The 24,623-nt window shown below is 43.0% G+C and overlaps 1 protein-coding gene across 1 annotated transcript in view; it reads right to left on the reverse strand.

The window, feature by feature from the left end:
• The window catches only part of htr2aa (5-hydroxytryptamine (serotonin) receptor 2A, genome duplicate a), a 45,573-nt gene extending 21,227 nt beyond the window's left edge, over positions 1 to 24,346 (reverse strand). Inside the window, exon 1 of the mRNA XM_068573219.1 lies at positions 23,136 to 24,346. Within this exon, the coding sequence (XP_068429320.1) occupies positions 23,136 to 23,601 (466 nt within the window). The 5' untranslated portion in view covers positions 23,602 to 24,346. The remainder of the gene's footprint in view (positions 1 to 23,135) is intronic.
• Positions 24,347 to 24,623: the final 277 nt, after the last annotated feature.

Consider the following 24,623-nt stretch of genomic DNA (forward strand, 5'->3'; position numbering starts at 1 on the left):
GGAGGCAACGAGTCCATGAAAAGCATCACGTGGTCCCGCCGATTCTTTATAATGGAGTCCAGTTATCTTCAAAAACAAATACAGCCGGGGACCGAACGAAATGCGGCTCCAGGAAGTAACTAGATTACTTCTTCAGACGGGCGGATAGTTCTGGTATGTGTTGTGACTTTTTCCAGGTGCGGAAGGCAACAACGCACATTTAGTTTTTTCTCTTCACGCTACTTTCTACTTCTACGTCACTTCCTTCATCTGACAGCTTCACTCACTTTCCTGATTGAGCTTTTACCAAAAAAAACAAAGATACAAAGCGTACGCGGTGAGGATGAATGGATCCGTCCATCCGGGGTCTGGTCACGGTGGACTAAGCAGACGAAGCAACGTGGTCCAGACGTCCCTCTGTTCAGCTCTTGAGGGATCCTCAGGTGTTCCCAGGCCAGATGAGATATGTAATCCCCCCCAGGGGGCTCTGACTCCATCTCGGTTGCCTCGTATCGGTTAAACATGCTCTGAAAACCTCCAAGAGAAGGCGTCCAGGAGGATCCCGACCAGACATTAAACCACATCTGGCTCCTTTTGTCTCTACTCCCTCCGGATGCCTGAGCTCCTCTCATCGTTTGAGGCTGAGCCCCCCCCCTGCAGAGCAAACTCATTTCTGCCGCTCGTATCTGTGATCTCATTCTCTCGATCGCTGGCTGAAGCTCGTGGGCTTTGGGAATAAGAAACCCGTCTTTACGTTTCTTTCAAAGTAAAACTCACAGCGTCCACATTGTGTTCAGGATGAAGCATTTCCTCCTCCTCTTCCTCCTCTGGACGCTTCCCTTGGTGCGACAGGTGAGGCACGACCAGATGAAGGCTTTTATTATTCAGGAGATGACTCATGTGTTGATCCATGTCACCGGCAGACCCTCACCCTCCTCATCCTCCTCCTCACTCAGACGCATTCAGTCACAAACAGCCTTCCTCACGGTTTTTTTTGTGCCCTCTATTTCTCCTGAATGAAACACGTGGTCAACAATAACCTCCCGAGATGGAGGTGACCCTCCACCACCTCCACCATTGCTCTCCACCGCCTGACCCAGGGCATGATGGGAAACACCTGTCTCCAGATCAAAGAGCTGATTGGCTCTTTGATTTCACAACACCACGTTGAGGAGAAAATCCTTTTTTTCTGTTTAGTTGTAATACTTAATAGATTGTTGGCGTCTCAGGTTGAATCTAAAAACGTATCTTGTGTGATTGATAATAATGAAGTTTACTGATACAACACAGGAGCAAGAGCACAAGAGCACAAGAGCACCCAATTCTTTCATGGGAAGATGCTTTCAGACTGTTGTGAAAGGGACGGATGTTTTATATTGCTATCGTTAAAAAGGGTCAAACTCTCCGTCACGCCCTCCAGCCGCATTCCCAGAAACGTCCTTTTTCCCCCCGTTCTCAGTCTTTTCCACCTGCTCCAGACGCTCACATCCACCTGCTCACCTGTTTCCTCTTTCCCTCGCCATATAACTCACTCCTTCACCGGTCGGGTTGTTGCCATGTGCTTCTCGTCTCTGCTTTCTTGTTTCTGTAAACAGTCCCCCGAAAATCTGGAACATGTGAACCTGTTTTGAACTTCTGTCTGATCTTTTGAACTCTGGCATTCCTTCCCGTCCATATGGAGAACAAATCAAATCATCAAATAACACTTTAAAGCATGTGTTAGTGTATTAACGCGAGTACAGTCTCCTCTGTGTCATTTAAATCACATGCTTCATGTACGTCATTTATTCACTCCCTTTTTTTGGAGCATTTGTGAATTATTTAGACTTTTATGTGCATTAACAGGGGGATTAAAAACACTATTATAAGTACCAAGCTGCTGCATCCTAATATAATACACTAACATGACGACAATTGAATTAACTGAGTGGTAAAAACAGTTTAACGGAAAAAAATGGCTGCATGGATGAGAGGAACTTCATTTAAAAGTTAGAGGGCAAAGACATGGCCGACTTGTGTTTGTTGTTTCCCGTCCAGCGGGGACGTTGCCCTGCGGTCGATCCTCTCTTCTGAGTTTCCCCCCCCCCCGCTGAGAACCGCGACTCCAGAAGAGGGTTCACCCTGAGGGGCTGATAAGAGTTCACGCTATTATACCTCTGATGGTGATGGCCTGGAATCAGAGTGAATTATCCCTCGCAGAGAAATCCCACCCGAAACAAATACACACAAACAGAAAAAAAAAAAAAAATAGCCCCAAAAAATCCCACAAGACCTGCTGGGATGTGACTTTTTGCTTCTGCTGCAGAGAGAGCGAGAGAGAGCGAGAGGCGCCCTCATGAAACTGCTGCTGTGGTTTCAAACCCAACATGTTCTGCGGTTGTCACCTCGGCCTTGTTCCTTTTCAAAGAGCCGACGTCTCCGCTTCCCCTCCCGGCTCGTAAACACCTCCACGCAGAGAAAGGCTGCGACTGTGGCACTATTCCTCAGTACCTGACACCAATTAGACCCAGAGAGCTCTGCACCCCGGACCCGATCCAGGGTTAAAAAAAAAGAAAAAAAGACACCCATTCTCTCTTCTTCCTGTTCAAAGCAGCGTTGGAGAAATAAGCTAAAGTTTCACGGAAGATAAATCATTTAAGTGATTATGATACAGACGCCGCAGCAGATCGCACGCTGGAGTCGTGTAACTATTCAAATCTGTTGGAAAACTGTCAGGGACGTTTATTTTATTCATATCCTGCCGTGTCTGACAGCGTTTCCTGGTGTAATTAAATGTTAAAGTCAACTTTGCATTCAGGGGCCTGCTTTGCTCTGCTTCCATTTACATTAAAAGACATTCAGTCACTTTGCAACCAGCGAACATCGCAAACGCTGGAGCTGAAACGATCGGCTGATTCATTCACTGACACACATTTTAAAGTCATTTCTTGAATCAAAAATCCCAAAAAAAGGTTTCCCCCGACAGCCTTAACACACGTTGAGACTTGTTTTCTAGACCGATGAGAAAGCAATTGACAGCATCAGGCCTGTAAACATGTAAAGAAAGAGGACATTCCTGTATTTGAGTCCGTACATGTGGCTTAAAGTCTGGAACATAGCAAACCTGCTGACTTTTTATTGTAAATAATCAAGACTTGTGTTTCTGTGTTTGTCTGCGAGTTGTTTGTGAAACCACGTATTTTAAAAAAAAACAACAAAAAAAAAACACCCAGTGGATCTGAAACAGCTGTGTTTTCATTGTGTAACAGTGAAGGTTGACAACGGGTCATTCTTTCAAGTCTTCTCAAGTTCTTGACGCGGTTGAGCCCGGAGAGGAGAACCGCAGGAGAACAGAGCGCCGAGCATCCACCGTCTGACACGAGGAAGAGAGAGAGAGAGGATCGCGCCGGCCCGGCCGGCTCTCGGGGAAGTAAATCTGCAGATTGTGAATCATAGCGGAGGCTTTCATGTGACGCGACCTGTTCCCGCTGCAGCCGACACTTTGACTGGCGTCGGCTCGGAGGAACATCAACAAACTAAAAGCGGAAGATCTTTTTTTTTTTTTTTCCCCCCCCTCGCTCTCCCATGTGTTTCTGTGGTTTGAGTTAAAAAGGTTTGAACTCTGAACACGAGCCAACTGTTGGTTGACGTCTGAATCTTTTATACGCGGTCCAAACCGTACGGAGAACAAAACTGCACACTCGTGGCTTTTTGAAACTCGTTGAACTTGCGACGCACTCTTGACCGGAACAAAGCAACGACCAGGGAGTTGGACTCTAAAATATTCACAGCGAAAGAAAAAAATGAAGAGTGAAGATGGGGGGGAAACCCATTTAAAAAAAAATCCTTTCAATTTCAACATATGCATGGACATGGGCGTGCATTTGAACCTTTTGGAAACGAATCCTCCTGCGGCCATTTTGAATCCCAGCATTCAGACAATCTTTTGGCATAAAATACGTAATTTTTTCCATTTTTGAACCGAACGACAGTTTTTTGACTGAAACTCCTTCCTAACAGGCCAAGACTTTGTTTTATTGTGATTTTTGTTGCAGATTCTGGTTCTTTAGGTCCTAATCTTTCTAAAAAGGTGTTTTATTGACCGCTCCACGAGGCATTTTTTTTGGAAATCTGGCTCATATCATGCTGGATGTTCACAGTGAGGATCAAAATATCTTGTAGAAGTGTTTTTTTGCAGATATACATTTTTTTCCTAAGATTCTGCTGAACAAATACATACAATAAACATAAGTATTGGAATTAATTTGGACTTCCTACGACGACTCAAACACAAAGAGGTCTGGAGCCAAAATTGGTTCCCCAGTTTGACAGGTTTAATCTGAGAGTGACCATTAATTGCTCTCTGCGTGCAAGTGGTGCTTGCAAAATCACGTTTGTGAAATATTCCCCGGGACAATGAAACTAAAGCAGCTGAATGGACTCCAGCCATCATTTCGTTCTATTATTTACATCTGGGATGTATAAAGATGTCTCCCGTGAAAAAAGGCCTTTAATTGTGTCTCATTCATTGCATAATGCAAGCGAGTGAGTGCACAACCGCTGCGTCAACAAGACAGACCAACAAACACATTTGTGAAGGGTTCGTCCCACCAGCTCCACCGCCTGCGCTCCAGAGTCTAATCAACCAGGCAATCGCACACACCTGCGTTTGATTGCAGGGACTGATTATCTTCATAAGTGCCAAACAGAAAATAATTCATTTCGACTGTTTCCTCGAAAAAAAAGAAGAAAAAAAACACCAAACTGTGCAAAAGAGCTGCTTTCAAAGCCGCTTCATCAGAGTTTTCACAGACTGAACGGGTCTGCAGATACAGCCAGAGACGATGGAGTCAGACGTCTGCAGCTCGGAGCTTTCTCGTGCAACTTCCTCTCTGCCAATAAGTGGAGCTGCGTTAAGTTAAGACAGAGGAGATGCTTTCAGAGAGGCGGCGGGGGGGTCGTGGCGTTCGCGTGCAAGGATCGTGATTCCTAAATTATGAAGAAAAAGAGAACTCTCGAGCGTTCACAGACGGCCGAGTGTGCCCGCTGCTTCCAAAAGCAAAGAAATGTGAGGCAGAGAGAGAGTTTGTGGAGCAAAGATGAAGACACACACACACACACACACACACACACACACACACACACACACACACACACACACTATTCACAAAATCTCAAACCAGACTTGGCTCAGCTTGATCCTCCTGTCTCCCCAAATCCGACTTGTTTACCTCATCAGAAACTCTGCCAGATGTCAGATGAAGCCAGGAACACACACACACACACACGTAGAAACACAAACACACACACACACACACAGAAACACAAACACATGCACATGCACACTCAAATACCTACAATCACTCCTCTCCGAGCGCGTTTCTAGACCGACAGGATCAAAGCGCCCCTATAAATCTGGAGTGTCTTTGGAAGAAAAGCCGATTGAAGGTTCACTCATGCATTTATTTTATCTATATAAAGATCAGAGACGCAGCGATCTGATACAATATTGGTTGAGCATCGCTGATTCAGATTAAACAGTTTTCTCCTCCGCTGTAGCGCTAAAGAAAGTTGCCGTCTATATTCTGCCACACCAGCTTCACAATAAAAGCGTCATTTCAACCTAAAAGAATGTGACCTTTACTGTGAAATTGGAGCTGGTGACGACAACTTTCATGGTTACCAAACATTTACTCTGATGTCAAATCAAAAGGATTATTGTAGACATGTATTAGAGGGTTGAGTAAGTAAATTTAAACTATTGTTGTCTGCTTGCTGAGGCTCATGTGTGGGATTTTATTTTGACGAGTGAAAGCATGACATTGTAAGCAATAACACTCCTATTTCTGATTCTTATTAATATTTCCATGTTGTTGCTGGTGCGGTTTCTGTCTTCAAGTAGGTTATTACCTTTAACAGCTTTATTTTCCAAGATGAACATGTGTCCAATCTGTTGCTTCACATTTTCTTTCAAAATGCGTATATCTGTTTGAATAAAGTGGTTCCTTTCATCTGAACATATTTCTCATTCAATAGGATTTGATCGAATATACCATGTTTACCGTGGCGGACTCAGCAAAATAGGTTTTTCATTCAGGTGTTTTTTTGTGTGGAAGAAGCTCCGCAGAAAACCTATTTCCTAATTGTTCGCTCCCGGAGAACCAGAGCAGCTGAAAGAGTCTCAGCTGGGTGACGAGTGCTGGTGAATATTGCCACCGTTCCATCCAGAGTATGTTTGCGATGATAAAATAGGTTGAACGGCGCTCGTTCTCCCGAGGCGGCGGGACGACAACGCTCGAGACGACAATAGACAGACCCGCGCGTGAAGAGCGGGATGCTGGGAAAAATGCCAAAGTGCTATCTTCACTGTGAGTTCACGTCCAGGTGGATCCAAGCTGAAGTCAGATTAAAATTACCAGATGAATATGGCAGCCACAAAAGATAGAAACAATGAAGATGTAAAACTAAAACGTGCGAGTGATGAGAGAGCGAAGAGCGAGGGATAAAAGGCAAAAAAAGATAAATAGATGAATTAGAAAGTAAAAAGAAATGCAAAATCGTTTCCTCTACTTTATATGACAGCACCAAAGAGGCTTGTTGATAACAGATAAGTCTGCTGCTTTCTATATCTTCCATGAACAAATCCTGTGAAAAGACTAAAACCAACAACGTGTAAGTGTCTCTAACCTGAACCTTCGCAGCTCAAAGCTCAGTGGTTCCTACTAAAACACCTCAAATACATAGTTTCATGTTTAAAAAAGGCTCAGTCATTTCCCAAAACAGCTGGTAATCACTTTATTTTATGAAACAAGCAGGAGGACATGCTGGTGGATTAATCCACTTGATGTTCTCGTGAGTATTTTTGGAAAGTAGGACGATGTAAGAAAGATTGAGACGCCACGTACAACACATACAATTTATGTCGTCATTTCTTTTTTCCGGTACGACATTTTGTTACAAAATCAAAGTTAGGTTGAGGCAACAAAACCACGTATTTGAGTTTAGCTTTAAATAACGATGTACAGAAAAGTTTAATCACCAAAATCACTCGAGGCAACAAAACCATGAACATAAAATCAATAAATTTTGTGACTATTTCTCCACGTGCCCCTCACTTCCTCTAAAAGGTTTTAGAAAGCACACACGAGTCAAGCTTTGAGTGCAGAAGTAAACTTTGAGGTCGAAGGAAACGCACGATTCTTGTTGCACGCTGGCTAACGCTCACTGTTCTGTTTGACAGTCAAGGATTTGTACTTGACATAAACAGCATGAGCCGCTCAGACACATCACAAGCTCCTTGACAATATTAATCCCTCAGTTCATCCTGATAAGCTTATCAGACTTGTGTTAGTGGTCCGTTGTGGGTTTTAGTAAGCATTGTGTCGATGCCCTTCTGATTTCTGTGACCCAACGTCTCTTTCTCTGTTTACTTTCTGTGCAAAGCTGCGAGAAATCTCTCTGTTTTAAAAACACAGTTTGGTATTTGGGTTCAGTATTTTGTGGGTCTCCTTTTCAAAACAAAGACTAAGACTCATGGGACTGTGTCCTTGCTGATTGCAAACATATTCAGTACGTTAATAAGCAAATGGAGGACTGAACCGCTGCAGTACCTCTTTGAAACACATCTTTTTTGGCTTCTTTAAATGTTAATTTAACAAGCTTTAAGGATTAATTGAGCCAGTATTACAAATCTTTTAATCATGTCCTATTGTTTCTTCTGGCCTCTATATTCTACGGATTTACCAATAATTGCTTCAATATGAAAACAATGTTATTCCTCGTGGGATCCCAACAAAGAGTGATTTGATAAAGACCAACAACTGACTGAAATCTATCCGGCTCATTTTTTCCGTTTCGTGGAAAAACCTCATGGTCTGGCTTCAAACAATGAAACCACAACAACAGTTTTGGGACATGCTGTGTCCAACAACGGGCTCGTGATTGCAAGTCCTGGACTCGTCTGCCTCCACACATGCCCAACATATTTATTACTGTTCACGAGCTTCAGCGTGTTTCCTCTGCGTGTGTCGTCTGTAATTCCCCATTGGCATTGTTTTCCTCCAGAGCGACACGTAAAAGAAGTGTCCACGTACACAAAACCAGTACATTGCACATGTGACTCTTCCACTAACTCCTGTGCGACGGGGCTTCTTACAATCCTCTTCCTCAGTGCACAGCGGGGCGGTAATGCAGTAACGTTAGCGGTTTAGCAACGGCAATAGTTTAGCAAGCTAGCAAACAACTATCCTCCATGGTTCAAACTCAAATTTTTGTTTTAAATTTCAGGAAGTCGAGTGGGGTTACAGGAGCTGAGGTGTAACACCAGCTGTCTGAGTTTCATCTGCAGACAGGAGGTCAATGAGAGTACAGCGTCTTAAAAAGGAGCTACAGCTAATGAGCTAACACCGTCCTGAATACTAAACGATGCTCTGAAACTCATGAGGTAAAAGATTCCCTTCGCAGACTGAGGCTGAATATGTGTGTGTGATGACTTACGGTGAGGCATTCATACAAATATCTGTCATTAACAGGTGCAATATGTACGAGATATTTAGCGCATTGATATCGCTAGCGTAATAGAGTAATGTTTCCCTGAGCGGAGAATGAAGCAGCTCTCTCTTTGTGTGTTATTATCGGAGCTTCTCCTCGCTTTGTCGACTTAGCCGCGCTTTTTGTGCCGAACCTGAGCGTGCGCCGCATGCTAGTTGCTCGTCGTAACTAATGGTCTATTGCGTGGTCTGCTGGCAACGGTAAAAGAGGCTGTGCTAACATCATTTGCTAACATGTGCTAATTCAGTTAGATGAAGGGGCATTTTAGTGAGAAAGCTTTTGCTTCATTTCTTCTCCTCCTCATCATTTCTTTCTCCATCTGAAGTTAAAAGTAGCTGCGTGGTGAAAGTTCACAGCCCACTCTCGAAGTGTTAATGTAATTGCACAAATAACGGCCCTGATGACTGTCATTACGTTGTCAGATGCGGCAGCAGCGACAACAAAAACATGGCAACAGCGCCGTGATTAATGTTTCCACCCACGCGGACCACTTAATGTACACACTTAGCAGGAGCACAACATGCACTTCATCCGTTACCGAGAAATGTTTCTAAGCCAAAATTGATCTGAAATCTTGAACCTTTTGATTTGAATACACATGTAATGTCCTCTCGGTGGAGCGAGTGATATCCACACTAATCCTCAGTTTGTTGTCTCTCATTTGTTTAACACATGAACCTGCTGAAAACCGATGAAGACCAACAAACAAACACAGGCTCTCCCCTTTATCCTTTATTCTCTTTAAGGCATATTTGGGGAAATACTGGACTGCAGTGGTGGATAGTAATTAATTAAAATGTACTCAAGTACTGTACTTATTTCGACGCTGCTTCATATTGTACTTCTACATTTTTAGACCTTTAACATCTTAATTTATCACCGGGTGCAATACCTAATACGTGCAATATCCATTACATTTAAGTACTTTTAGTATTTTTAAACACAGTTTTATTCCATCTGTATATTTAATATTCTTCTTACTGTTTAATTTTGTTTTATCATTCTGTTTATTTATATTTCTTGATTTTCATCTTTATTTAATGTTGCTATAATCCTGTAATTTCCCCACTGAGGGACTAATAAAGGATTAATTCATTTTATGTTAAACAAATGGATTATTATTTATTATAAAATATTAAGATCAGACTTTATTGATCCATCGATTGTCTAGTCGCATATATGTATACTAATTAGAATAAGTGCTTTAAAGTTGTGTGCCAACACCAACCAAGTCATGTTGCAGTTTACGCCATGACTGAAAAGGTCATCACTTCATTTTATTAGACATTTGATTCAAATTGTCATAATTATCAATAATAATTGAGTTATTGAGGTCACCTTGACCTTTGTCACACAAGTTCTCGTCAGTTAATTTTTGAGTGCATGTCGACATTTACGGCAACTTTGAAGAAAGCCTCGTCAGGTGTTCCTGGGATATCGCATATTCACGAGAAAATTCAAAACATGAAGCCTCCGGCCACGGATTACACGAGAAAAATAAATGATTAGCTCCACCATCACCAGCTGCAACATTAAACACTTAACGCATTAATAAGTGTGATCCAATAATATAATACATACTCACTAATGGTATATTTTGCATAACTGGTACTTTTGGGACTTTTATGCTAATACTTTTGCACTGGGATTATCACTCGATGCATCTGCTTCAAAGATAAATGATCCCTTTTTATATTTACCTTTGTTTTCCTGTGTTTGTTTTTATTGTGTGTTCATTTCCAAACCTTTTCATGTGTAAAACAGATTTCCTCACTAATTAAAAGTCTGTTTGAATCTTTTCTTTTTCGCTCTGAACTGTTCTACAACAATTAAGACTTGACGCCAAAGTTCCCTGCAGCTCTGCACACAAACAGGAAGCTTTTTCTTTCTCAAATCATTTTGTTGCGATGCATCCAAGATCCTAAGAGCACTGGCAAGACAAGCTTTTCATTTACAGCACAGTTAAGGAGGTATATGTGCAATTCAACTCAAAATAAATAGAACATACGGAAAAAAACTGGAGAACAAAACAGGAGAACATGTTTACGTCACACTGTGTAAGTGCATCTAAAAAAAAGCTGGAAAAGGTTTAAAAGAGTCAGATGTCGTGAGGCAGAGAGACGTTTCTTAATGAGGTAAAACTGTGACGGACCGCTGCAGACGGAACAAACTAAACACAAAAGGGATAAAATAAACCGATGTGGAAGATCTTTTAGTAAAGTAAAAGTAGAAATAATGTGTTCTGTGACAAATAAAATGTACTCATACGGTTGCATAACTGTCCTGTCCGTCATTTTACTGAAAGTCATATTCGGATACATGAAGGCTAAAGTACAGAATCGGATTTCTTCTTCTTCTTCCAAATTATAGTCATTAATCTTGTTGACTCTAAATATACCAGAAGAAATGGCCAACATTTATCACTAAAGTGTTTCTTTTTACCTTCCCTCGCTGGCTGAAGTCTCATTATTTCCTGCAGAGCCCTGACATCAGCAGCTGATTGGCATCAGCTGTTTCCAATAATGCGTCCCATCATTGGCTTTCTCACAGCTGTACAGGTGGCTGCTCTGCTGATTGGCTGCAGCTGCTGCTGCTTCCTCCCCCTTATTATTCTTCATTTAACGATGATTTAAGTTGCTGTAATTGAGATCAGCTCGGCCAGCAGAGTCCTCGTTGCTGTTCAGATTTGTGGAAAGCGAACAGCTCTTTCAAACTGCACAACTATTTGCTCTGAATATGAGCTGCAGCTAATGCTTCATTATCCATTCACCTTCTGTTGGTTGTCCTTCGTAATGTTTTACTCCAAAACAGTGTTTTCCCAAACTTTTTTTCTTGTAAAGACGACAAAGTATCCAGATCCAATTCACAGGAAGTCTTATCGGTGAATTTTGAGAAGACGAGAAAATGGACACCGACCATTTCGAAGAGATAGATTTTAAAAAAAAAAATTATATGTAAACATGTTGAATACTTTAATAATGAGACTAAATCAATTTTAGGTTCTGAACACACTCTTGTTTTTCCTCTCATGAGTTAAACAAACAGACTACACTCTAGTCAATACAAATATTAAGGCTAAGAAGATGTTGATTAAAATATATCAATACTATATATATATAAATAAATGTACTGATATAAGATAACGGGAATGACTTTGGGAATGAAAAATGTCCCAGTTCACATCATTTTAAATGTTGTGTTTTGTCTCAACAACAATCCAAAATCCAAATATATTCAGTTTATAATAACATAATTGGGCGGAAACAGCACATGTGGCTTAAATTGGAGACTTTTGTGGAAGAAGAAGTAATTCATCATCATCATCATCATCATCATCATCATTCCACCTGTTGACCGACACCTTGAGCCAGTTCACTTCACAAGAGTTTGATCTTTGCGTGGGAGGTTTCCCCAAATGCATTTCTGATGAGCATCACTTCAAAACGACCAAAGTCACACAATCCTATCTTTTTTAATTTGATTTATTAGTTTAGCTTTTTTGCAACGAGACAACGGCACTTCCCCTCAAAGACGCAGACACGCACCGACGCTGCGGTCCCATTAAAAGAAATAAAGTCTGCGAGATCTGTTCACTGAATATTAATGAGTTGCTGCTTGCTTGTTTTGGAAGTTTTGATATAAACAAGCTCCTTCCTTATGTGCTCAGCTCTTTGCCTCCTCTCTTCTCCGCCACTGTAAACAAAGTGCAGCGGTCAACGCGACGCTTCATCTCTTAAGCTGATCCCATTTATCAAGTGAAGCAACTCTGAGCTCCGAGATATCGAACGTTACGTTATGAAAACCAGCCATACGCAGTTCACTCTGGAAGGGCACGCAGTCCATATGTAAGCAGCAATTAATGTATGTTCTTGAGGCCAAGGCTCTGCACTAATTCACCCATTCATCAGCAGCAATTAAAACATATGAGCAGTGTGACTTGTGTTTTTAGGCAAAGGAGCCATAAGTGCAGTAATAATCACCAATAATAAAACAGAACTTTTTCCTCATTCATGCACAAGGAAAAGAAAAGAAGGTGCAGAAGAGGTGTCGAGGTCACTGAAAGAAATGATGCGATTGTTGAGCAGTTGCACGGGCTTTTCCTCCATCATAATTAGATGAGTAACAGCAGCAGCAGCAAAGGGCAATTAGAATATTAAAGTCAATATTTATTAGAGCAGAAGAGAAGTGACGGCGAAGAGGAGCTCGGGGGAAGATGTTTTAAGCAACTGAGTCAATGCAGTCGCCCGTTCCAGAAGCAAAACACGAAAACAAAAACACAAGTCATCAGGGAGGGACACGACTGGGCAGCAGAGACCCATACGACGACATGATTAGTGAATTCCAGTGAATAAAAATGGCACCGTGGACTGTGGCAGATTCAAGCTGCTGCAAACAACAAGCTGCTCAAGACCTCAAAAAATACCATAAGGAACGAATGTATGAAGGTAGATTTGTGTCTTTATTACGCAAACAAATGTTCTGAGAGCAAATGTTTTCATTTGTAAGTAAATTATTTGTGAGTTTTGCTTATGAAACGAGAAAGTTGAGTTTGGAGGTTTTTGTTTTGAGAGCAAAGTTTTTTTTTGTTTTTTTTTTTGGATTGCAAATACTTTTTAATTGCAGCCAGAAATTCTAGTTTCATGAGCAAAACTAACAAATAATTTACTTACAAATGAGAACGTTGCTCTGAAAACATTTTTTGGACAAATAGATAGAAAGATAGATAGATATACTTTATTAATCCTCGAGAGGAAATTTGTTGTCTCAGTAGCAGCGCCACACTTTACAGACACCGAATGGAAAAAACTTAACACACAAAATAAAATAATTCTATCTATCTGTATATCTATATATCTATATCTATCTATCTATATATATATATATATATATATATATATATATACACAGAATGACTACAAATAACTGCAGTCAATACAATAACTGCAGTAAAATAAGGAAATTAAATTAACTGTAAATAGTGTGCAAAATATGTAGTGTGTGTATGTATATATATGTGTATATATGTATATATGTGTATATATATATATATATATATATATATATATATATATATATATATATATATATATATATATATATACACACACACAAAAGTATACAACTATAACTGTGCAGAAATACACAATAGTGAATGTGTAAAGATGAAAAAGATGAACATTAGTCCTCAGTGGATCTGGCCAGGGTTGATTTGTTGTACAGTCTCATTGCCGTGGGCAGGAATGTTTTCCTGTTTGTTTGTGTAATAAAGACACAAACCTGCCGTCATAACTGCACCCAGTTCCCACGTCTGCATGTCATCACCACATTTAAACTCGTGTTGTCCCCCCGAGAGGGAACCGAACGTGCTCGGTCCAACCGGCGGCGTGCCGAAGCGGCGCGTCGCCATAAGCCCCAATTATTCAACATTAATTACGTTGCTGCTCTCGGGAGCAAAAGTTTCCGCGAGGTGAACGTCTTCAACCCCGTCGACGGCCACCAGAGAGAAAGTCTCTCAACAAACCTGGCAACCCCGCCACGAGGACGGGCTCTTTATGAGAGGCCGAACGCAGAAAGACTGCAGGTCCAGAGATTAAAAAGAAAGGGAATTGAGCAGAGAGTATATGTTGGAAGCACTAAATAAACAATGCTCAAACAAAAGACTAAAGGAAGCTTCAAACTTCTCTTGTCGAAGTTTTGGCCCCCGATACTGTATTACACCCAAATTTAGTCTAAACTTGTGAGTCATCCCACACAGGAGACACAGGACGCTGCTGCACGTCAAGACCAAACACTTTGTTTGTTTTTGTTGGTTCCAGGAAGGCTTTTAACGACCTTAAGAGTTATTAAATGTCACAGACGTTATATTTATCAAGCGTTCTTGATTGCTGGTTCCAATTGTATTTATTTAAAATCTGTTTGTTTTTTTCCTCTAGCAAAAATTTCTAGAAATTTTTCAGAAATTTTGCTTGTGTGAATTTTATATAGGTGCATAAATAATGTTATTATTGTCTATCTTTTTTAATTTATATTTATATATAAATATATATATATAAAGACCAAAAAGCTAGACAATAATATACATATATACATATATATATAGTGTAAAATTCACACAAGCAAAGTTTCTATCCTGACAAAAGGTTTAATTCTTTATATTTATTTCCATATGTAACGTTTTTGTAAATAATAGTTCTGTCTATGCATCAAGTCTGTTTTTAATCGTACTAATCCATGTTTTTCCTGCATAACCGTCAGTAAAATGACTGAAACCTGCTTTCCTTCTTTCAACATATTTGAAACCAGCGTGTTATATAAGAAGTCATAGTCTTGCTGTAAAACCACCCTGCAGCCTGCACTCCCCTCTCTCCATCCCTCCTGTCTCATGGTGTTCGTCTGATAACCTGCTGGTTGCTCTCGTCCTCCTCCACGCTCTCATTTTGACATTTCCCTTCCACATCTTGACCTTTTGCCCCTGCCGTCTCACATCTGGCCGGCAGAGCCCGATAAAGGTTCTGCCCATTTTTTTGTTTGCGTCTGTTTCGCTTCGTTCCGTCTGGTCATGCGAGAGAGGAGGAGGCCGACGATTTGAACGAGTGTCTGCCTGCTGCTGCTGCTGCGGCTCTGTGTTTCTTTCTTCTTTTCGTGAAGGCCGCTTTGTGCTTCGCTCTGCAGCTCAGAGACGCACAAAAAGACAAAATCTCCTCCATCTCGTGCAGTTGCACACAAATGGATGAGCACAACACCGGCTATTTTCCACTTGGGATGCTCTATCTCACTCTCTTCCTCATCTCTTTTTCGTCTGTCGAGCGAGGAATTAGAGGTTATTTTTGCTCAGGGCGACCGCCTCATCAAGGCGGCCGCGAAAACCAGCGTCTAAGGACTTTCCCACTGTTACATAAGACTTGGTACACCCGCCCTACTTCTCAGAGTAAGAAGTGAGCTCAGATTATTAAAGCCTAAACTGTGTCCGGAGCCTTTCAGGGGGCTTTAGCGCTCATGGAAATCGGCTCCACGGAAACATGACTTCCTCGGCCACGTTTGATCTCTTTATTCCTGTCTGTCGTTTGTTTGTTGGCTTTTGTTCGCTGTCGGTGATTCATCAGTTCAACAGTCGTGTCACGATGTCATCACTTCATCTGTAATTGCCCTTCTGGTCGCAGGTCTCGTGATGTCGATATGCAACCCGCAATACACCGTTTACACCACCGCAGGTGAGCAAAAACAAGAGGGTTCAAGTTGCTTTTTTAAGGTTTTTAAATACAGAACATTAATAGACAAAGACGTATTTGCTATGTTAACGTATGGTGGAGTAATGTCCACCTGAACATGAAGTCGCTCCACCTTTCGTGGGTTTTAATCAAAGTTTCAGGAGCTGATAACGAATGTTTCCCCGACTGACGTCATCAGGCCCGGCCTAAGGAGCTCAATACTACATACACAGTATATATACATGTGTGTAATATATTTTGGAGGATCCAGTTTGTGGAGTTGTATATTTGCTTGTCAGTCAGTACTTTCAGACCTTCACGTATCGTATTCGACTGCGTTAGTTTTAGCTCGGCGTACCTAATAAACTGGATACCGTGCACTTCCTGCAGTGAAAATGAACCACGAGTCACATTAGTCATCTTCTTGAAGTAGCAGATGGTGTGACTTAAAATTTCATGTAAGATTTCAGAAATTCTTTTGGGAGATAAAATGTGTATTTATAACTGCGTGTTACATTGTTGGTTTGGTCACATTTTTACAGCGTCACGCTTTCACCTTTTTTTCCTGATCGGGGTGAGCCCCTGCCAATCAAACATCGATCAGAATCAGCACAATTCACACTCTCACAGTATTTATACAGCACTCAGACCTGCTTCTTCACATCTGAAACACATGAAAATATAACTTTCCAGCGTGAAGAAACAGAGTAAATCTCATCCTGCTGCTGCCCGTCTAAAGAAAGACTCCAGAGCCTGAGAGCTATGAGTCACAAGCGTCCCCTCGGCCCGTCATACTACTCCGAGAGGAAAGCCAATCACATGGGTGAACAGGGAGAAGGAAGCAGGCGTGATGGATACAAGTAAAAACAAGGGAAAGGGAGAAGAGGGAGGAAATAAATCCGAAATTCATAAAAAATCGAAACGTTTTTTGTGTGCCTCTAAAGACTGAAACAGAATTGGAGATCTGCGCTGGCGGACCGGTTGACTCGGCAAGCTTCCACAAGCTCAGACTGGAATACTCTGCTCCCAAAGGTCCTCTGTTTTTCACTGTTGCCTATAGTGACCAAAGGACCGAAGGCTGAGAGAGACTTTACCACGAGAGACATTGATTACCGAGCGACTGAATTACAAAAGCCCCGTTCTGAGTGGGAGGAGGGAAGGGGGAGAGTGGAGGTTTGTTTGATGCTAAAAGCAAACTATTCGAGTGTGTGACAAGGTTTGCAAGTGCACATCAAACAGATGCACGTATGTACAGCTCACTTATAGCATCCTCTTCAGGTGATGGGTACCGATCAGTCGGTCCGGCTCTGTCATGTAAAATACTGAAGGTCCCTGAAGAAGCAGTCAGATGATTAAATGTAGAGATCTGCTGTGGAATTTCAGAATAAAGACGAATTAAGAATGTTTTTTTAAAAAGAAAAGATCTGATCGTGACCGAGATTTAAATGGAATTAAACAGAGTTTTCCAAAGTGTTAGATTTAACCAGGATTAATTGTAAACGAAGGTTAAACTAGATTTAAAGTTTGGTGCAACTGGATTAAATACAAACCTGGTTTGAACCTAGTTTAAGAGTTAATCCTTGCTGGTGCAACCCGACTTAAAGACTAATTAAGAATGTTTTTTTTAAAGGATTACAAATGAAATTACTGTGCAGCCCTTCATGCATTCATCTGATGGTTGCTGAGATGTTTCAGTCCGGACTAAGATGGCGTCACCTCCGTCCCTGGAGCCGAGCGGCGACCTTGTTGAGCGGCTGCAGCCACACGTACCGATACCACTCTGTGGTACATGTACGAATGCTGCGTAGCGGAAAAAAACAAGTTCTCACTTGTTTTTCGCGGCGCTGAACGGACAGGGAGTCACTTTACAGACATTTATTTATTTATTTGCTGCAGCTGCTTTTTGCTGCTGTAGTTTGTTGTAATGGTATTAATACCATGAAAACAATTTACTTATTTGACTTGACCGACTCGTATCAGTTTGAGATAAAGGTTAGTACATGCATGTTTTAAAGATATCTTTAATGTCCGTGATGGACAGCAAACACACTCTGTCCCAATGTTTCAACACAGATTTGTACAATTGTGAACCTGTCCTTGTAATTTACATTGAAAATGTCATAAATTTCTTTGATAATTGTGTGCCATCGCTCTAAATACTGTATTTTATACTGGCCTTGTTGGTTTTCAGATCACAGTGGGAAATAGAATCACAATCAGCTTTAATGGCCGTGTACATTTGCACGTACATGCTATTTCACTTTGGTTTCTCTTTGCTCTTGGTACTTGTACACAAAAGATAAATATAAAAGACAAAAAAAAAGACATTAAGAAAACAGAAAAACAGTGATTAAAGTGTTTTCAAGCCGACGCACAAGAGGGTTTTTGGAGGAGTTACATTTCAGCTGACATTCGAACACAATGAATACAGAACAGCATCGCCACCGTTTCTATTTGTGAGTTCCCTGTTTACAATTCAAGTTTTGCCAATTAGCTGAAGTTTCTCTCTGCCAGAGCTTCTGCCAGTTCTGTGGTTTCTAAACTTTTCACACTGCGGTAAATTTAACTTTAATAATTGTTTGCCTCCCGAAGCAGCTCATCCACTGACAAGCGTTGACATTTTGCTGATAACAAATGAGATAAACTGCGAGAAATCCGCTTAAATGGTCTGCAAGCAGACTTGCGAGTCACAGTCTAACAAACTGTAAGTGCCGTCATCTTAAAAAAATGAACAACTGTGCTTCACAATGTCGTCGATCTCTTCGGGGAAAATACACGTGTCTCTTGAAATCGCCAAAATATGCAGAAGCCATCTGTCAAAAGCAGCCGATCTCAATATTTATCTGCGTTTTAGACGGTAGGTGATTCAACGAGAAGCTCTCAACTGTACGTCGTCAACTATCACGGGTGCGAGCTCTAGTCAAGTGAAACCCCAAAGTTATTCAAGCTCTGTGCGCCAGCGAGAAGAGAGTCGGGAGGGATTGTTTAAGGTGAGACGGCGCATCAGTCTGTCAAGTTTATTTTGACAGCTCGTCCTCGGGGGGATTGCACGACAAAAACAAGAGCGAGGACGGGAGGAAGCGAACCCAAACCCCGCAGTATGAAATGCTGTTTGCCTTTCGGGTGTTCCCGTGTATAACATAGGAATCAAGCTCTTTGTCCACGGAGCCTCCGCGGTGGGGCTAATCCCAAATTTCCCAAGACAATTGAAACGTTTGCTTTCGTTAAATAGATGGAACTTGATCCCCTTAAATCCTCACCGGGCCACCTGACAAGATAAACACGTCAGCCGCGAAACAGTATTTGGCTGGTGGGGCTGAAGAAGTGTGTCTCATGCTCGGTACGCTACCTCGTATCTAATGTACAACCGTACTCCATCGCTGGACAAAATACAAGTGACTCAAGGGCGATAAACACTCTTGCAACTACAACTGCGGCTGCACACAAAGTCGCATCGGCGGACTCGTTTTAGTTCATGGTTCCCGCCTTTTCCATACGCCAGAACAGCAGGCGTCGCGACGACTGCGTAGAGTCGACCTGCACGCCGACGTTCACCGATATCTCCCTCCAGGAATTCACCGCCATCTGTGTGTCCTTACACTCTGTCAAAGACGCGTTATATAAATGCTCATATTTGCTGCGAAACGTTTTCAGCCAAACGTTCTTCAACGGGATCCATTGTTCGTGTTTCTGCTACGGCTTTTTAAAAATGGCGGTATTATGCTATGAAACCGGAAATGCCTAGCCTCAACCTAGCGTAGCTTTGTCGGATAGTCAGAAATGTTGGGCGACGCACAAAAGATGGCTGACTGGACTACACAAGGGGCGCTTGCAGGTTTTGCATCTCTGCGTAAAACCTGAGAATAAAGGACCCTTCAGAGGAGAATAATCCTGACAACGGCGCTCATAAAGAACAGAACGCTCATCTAAAGTGTCCCAAAGTGAGATTCAGAGGGTGATGACACATCCTGGAAGGATTGAAGGATCCTGGGGTTGTTGTTAATGTTGGACATTTTATCATTAGCCTCTGGCAAAACACTCACATGTTGCATCTAAAAAAAAAAATCATGCCGCTGTCATCTTTTTTGTTCAAGGTGCTTTGGGGATTGCTCTCTCCTGTCACGCTTTTCCGTCAATAAGCAACCAAAACCTGCGTGAGGCAATGAAGTTGCGGTGATTTAACGCTTGCCGATATGCATTAAAACACACAAAGTACCGCTGAGGAGGATGGGAAACGCATTCGCTCTGCAGGTATTTGGTCGTAAAACCAAAGTATTGAAGACATTGGAAGTTTGACCTGGTGATGGAGCGAGGATCACAGAGATTACCAGGAACCATTGTCGTGATGAGCGGGATCTTTACGGACCACATTTTCTCCCAATCCAAGTTAAAGCTTTTGAGCTATTTCACTGAACGTCCATCTGATGGCTGTTGAGATGTCGCAGTCTGGACCAAAGTGGTGGAAGACAGACAGACACAACACTTTTCCTCCAAAACAGAACATTTCGTTCTTGGGCACTCAAGGAAGATGAGATCACAGGTAAGTGCTGCTCCCAAAGGGCTCAGTGTCGCATGCTTTCATGCAATGACAAGGCCCTTCACCTCTGTTTCTCCTAACAACAAGACCTGGCTGTACAGGCCTTGTGTTGTTCCTTTGATACCATGACTTACTTTGAGAGTGCACCTCTGTACATAAATAGGTATTTAAAGAAATTGTAACTCCTACTGCTCTGTAAGACATACATACTGGGTTTTGAGTGCACAACAGCATCTTCTTTCACATGGAAAATTGCAGGAAAAATACAGAAAATGTCTTGTTTTCAACTGAAGCTGCCGTTCCACCTCATGTACAAGCACACGCTAAGGTTGCGGTGGTTGAAAGGTGACGTATCGCACACGCCGAGCTCGGGACGGTGGTTTTAACGTGCATGACACTCAGCTGCCGTACGTTGCTCCCCTTTGAGGAAGTACACGTCCCATTTAATTTGTTCAGAGACAGCTTTGCTTGACCCAGTCGGTTTGAACACATCCGGTTCTTAAACAATAGCTGCATCCGTTATATCAGAGTATTCACACTTGAAATAGACACTAAAGATGTTTTAACTCTTCCCGGCTGCTAGAGGGCGCTAATTCTCTCCTGCCACATTTGCTCATTTATCATATTTATCGTATTCGTGCCGTAACGAGTGATAACTGGTCTAATATATGACGGCGATACTGAAATGACCACATGTGGTTCAACCTGTTATTTCATGCATGAGTGCCCCTGACCTTAGTTTATGACCCCATTAATAATCTAATCCTCACAGCCATGACCATCAACCACAAACCAATCTTTGCCCTCATTAACACCCATTCACATCCTCATCTCTAGATTTCCCGCCCATACTGGTCTCTGTGACATGAATAATAACCTATCCCACGGCCGCCGGCTCCCTCTGCGATATCATCGGCGTGCCCTCTCACCCTGAAACGATGCTGTGTTTGCTCTGCGAGTCGGTAAATGACAGAGAGGAAGCGACACCAGAGAAAATAACCGCGGCGGTGTGTTTGTGTTTGGCGTCGGCGTGGCTAATGACTTCTTTTGTCTTCTCGTTAAAGAGTGAGGAAGGCGAGTAATAAGCACCGGGGGTTCGTTCTTGTGGAAGCGCTCTTGCTTCTGACTAATTTACCGCCGCTCCTTCTCATGCAAATGAATTTGCTACTTAGGGCTTAAAAGCCCCTCACGTGAGCGGCGGCTCGTGACATTTCCAGAGACACGGGGGGAAGCTCGGGGAGGCAGAAGTGCGAGGATCAGCTGGAAATGGGCGTCTGTGAAGGGCAGTGGAAGGTATGTGTGTGTGTCTGTGTGTGTGTGTCTTTGTGCGTGTGACAGATAAACAGAGAAAATGAGGGCGAGCAGAGAGGAAACTGCTTCCTGAAGCTTTATTCGGCTGCCACCTGCACCACCTGCACCACCTGCACCGCTCCTGAGGAGAGAAGAGCGGCCGGTTCTGAAGTTATCGTTCCAGACAAAAGTCCTACTAAAGATGTATTCGTTCGGCTTTTAGGGATGGCAATGTCAGTCCATCTCACACAATTATTGGATGTGTTGCCATGAAATTCGCTGCAGGTATTGAAATTGTAAAAAAAAAAGGAAGTTTCCTCAGCTCCTTGGGTGGATTGGCACCAAATATCAAACATATCTAACTGACTGGCAACAATAAGGTGAAGTTTTCTTTCTTTCTCGTCAACAGCTATTGTCTGATTTGCTCTAAAAATGGAATAATATGTAATATTTGGACAGAAAGTCCATTACTTTGGGTTATGACGACATAACTAATGCCATTGCCATCAGCTTCAGAACGCTAACATGCAACTAACTGCATAATAGTTAGCGCACTAACTAACATGCGCTGACGATTATACCTACTAAACACTCACCTTTCTTCTCAAATTACCCGTCGGCGAAATACTGAACTTCCACTACTTTGTATGTGATGGTTAAACTTCAGTTTACACCATGTGGCATACGACTTTAAAACTGTCTTCAAATTAAGACCTTTTTTTGCGTCTGTTGCACCAAAACTTCAAACTCCAATTGAAGGCATGTCGTACCAAAGAGCACTTGATCTCCGTCCGATTTCTGGTCACAGGGACGGGGGTCCTGCATATTGAACAGATTTTGCAGGCGTGTCGTTCAAAGAGGCCTTAAGCCAGAAGTCCTGAGCATTTAAAAGGTTTATTCTTGACCTTTTCTTGAAAGTCATTTGACAAAATAATCTCAACTCCAGGTCCACTCCCTATCCTTAATCATACATGACCGCCTGTTGTCAAGTCACAATCGAATGATCTTCAACGAACGCCCTTCCACTCGTGATACACTCGCGTTACTCCAGCAGATGAGTCGTGGTTGTCCTCTGGCAGTCTGCTGTGTGCACCGAATGTAAAGGCAACCAGGAGGCGACGGGGCGAATGCACATTTAAAACCAGGGTGGTGGGCCGGGTGGTCAACATAGACAAGACAAGCTCCTCTTTTTTTTTTTTATTCATCTCTGTAAATTCACTGGTTTTGCAGCTTTCTGTGTGCAGCGAAGCGGCCCTCAAAAGGAACCCTTCACTGTGTTAAACAACACGCCATCACTGCCCACAAAAAACACACAGACAACAAAGCATTGACAGAGAAACGTCAGACTTCTTGTCAATTCCTTCCTTCACGCTGTCATTGAAATAGTATTTGGGCCACTTCCTCCTGCGGCGCGAGTGAAGCCTTAAACGTGCGGGAGGCAGGTGCAGTTTGTTTTGTCAGATAACAATTCACACACTTTGAGGGGGGATGCAGGGGGAAATGACGGCGCGTGGCGTGCCTGTTGGACGCAGCAACACACACCAAAATGTCAACTTAACGACGCCCCGGTACCCGTGTCACTCAAAGCTTACCGTAGAGAATGGTCACCATGGAGACCGGCATGACCAGGATGCCGAGGAGCATGTCGGCGACCGCCAGAGACATCAGGAAATAGTTGGTGGCGTTCTGCAGCTTCTTCTCCAGGGACACAGCCAGGATCACCAGGATGTTGCCCATGACCGTGACGGCGATGACGAGCAGAATCAAAAGCGCCGCCCAGTTCTTCTCCGCCGCCATCTCTAGCTGAGGACAGTGGGAGCCGTACATCCTGCCGCCGCCCTCCTCCTCGCCGTAAACCCCTCCGGCGCCGCGGTGAGACGAGTTCCCTAAGTGGACGTCGATGCCGCTCCCGCGACACCCCCCCGAGTTCGTCACGTTATTGATTCGCGGGGCGCTCTCCTCGAAGCCACGTGGAGACCAGGTGTTGGACTCCAGAGCGGCCGCCGCTCCGACGGTGTTGGCGATCAACTGTGACACGTTGCCGCCGCGCAGGTTCATGGCGGCGGCGGCGGCGGCGGCGGCAGCGGCTCGATATCGGGGCGTCACAGCCAGAGACGGAAAACGCCTCAGGGCTGCTGCCGGGAAAATGGGTCAGAGTGGAGAAAGAAAGAGGAAAGTCTTGTCATCATCTACTCACTCTCCGATCCCGTTCCCCAGTCGAACGCCATAAATATAACACCATATATCACTTGAATAATGAATTGTATCTCAATGTGGCGCCTTCACTTTATTTCCTCCGTCATCTCGGAGGAAACTCCGAAGCCCCAGATCGTCTCGTAAAAAGGATCAACAGATGACGATCTTCTCCGCACCGGCGAACAGAAATAGCTGCTTAATTCAGCGTGACAACAAAAAAAAAAAAACGCAGCTGTTCAAAGCTCAAAAGGACATTGTTGAACGGATGGGAATGGAAATAGTTTGGTTAATACCGTCCCGCAGTACTGGAAAAACAAACCGGGAAAGAAGTGTTCCAGTTGGGGCTCTGCTCAAAATCCTCCAAAAACCAAACTCACATGTTTTCAGTAATTTCTCTTTTTTAAAACTCTTCTCATCTTCGGATTATAGAATCCATTTGAAGCCGGCGCGATGGGAGGACACAGTTGCAGCTTTCGCATCCTTGAAGTCTGGGCTCGTCAAAGCTGCACTCATGATAAAAACATCAGGCCCACCTGGAAGCCCCAAGATCTTACAAATCCAGAAGGCACCTCCCACAAGTCTGTCTGGTTTCAAACAGAGCAAGCGTGACCTTTAGTCTTTGATTTCCATGATGCGAACATCCGAGAATGTAAGAAGGGGGAAAAAATCACCGACCTTTTCATTTTCATCCTTCAGTCACTGACTTAACACTCAGTTATTTCAGCTTGAAGAGCATCTCAAGACGTATTCTTCGTCAAGGTGGGTTCCTTCTCCACTACACACCTGCACGGATGTAATTACTGCGTGTCTGTGTGTTCGTGAACGTGTGTGGCAATCCTCTAGTGTCCTCGCCGTCTCGTCTCAACTCATCCCCGCACCTGCGA

Source organism: Clinocottus analis, unplaced genomic scaffold (assembly GCF_023055335.1).
Source record: "Clinocottus analis isolate CAN_PGR_092001 unplaced genomic scaffold, fCliAna1.0.p SCAF_12, whole genome shotgun sequence".
In the NCBI taxonomy this organism is placed as follows: domain Eukaryota; kingdom Metazoa; phylum Chordata; class Actinopteri; order Perciformes; family Cottidae; genus Clinocottus; species Clinocottus analis.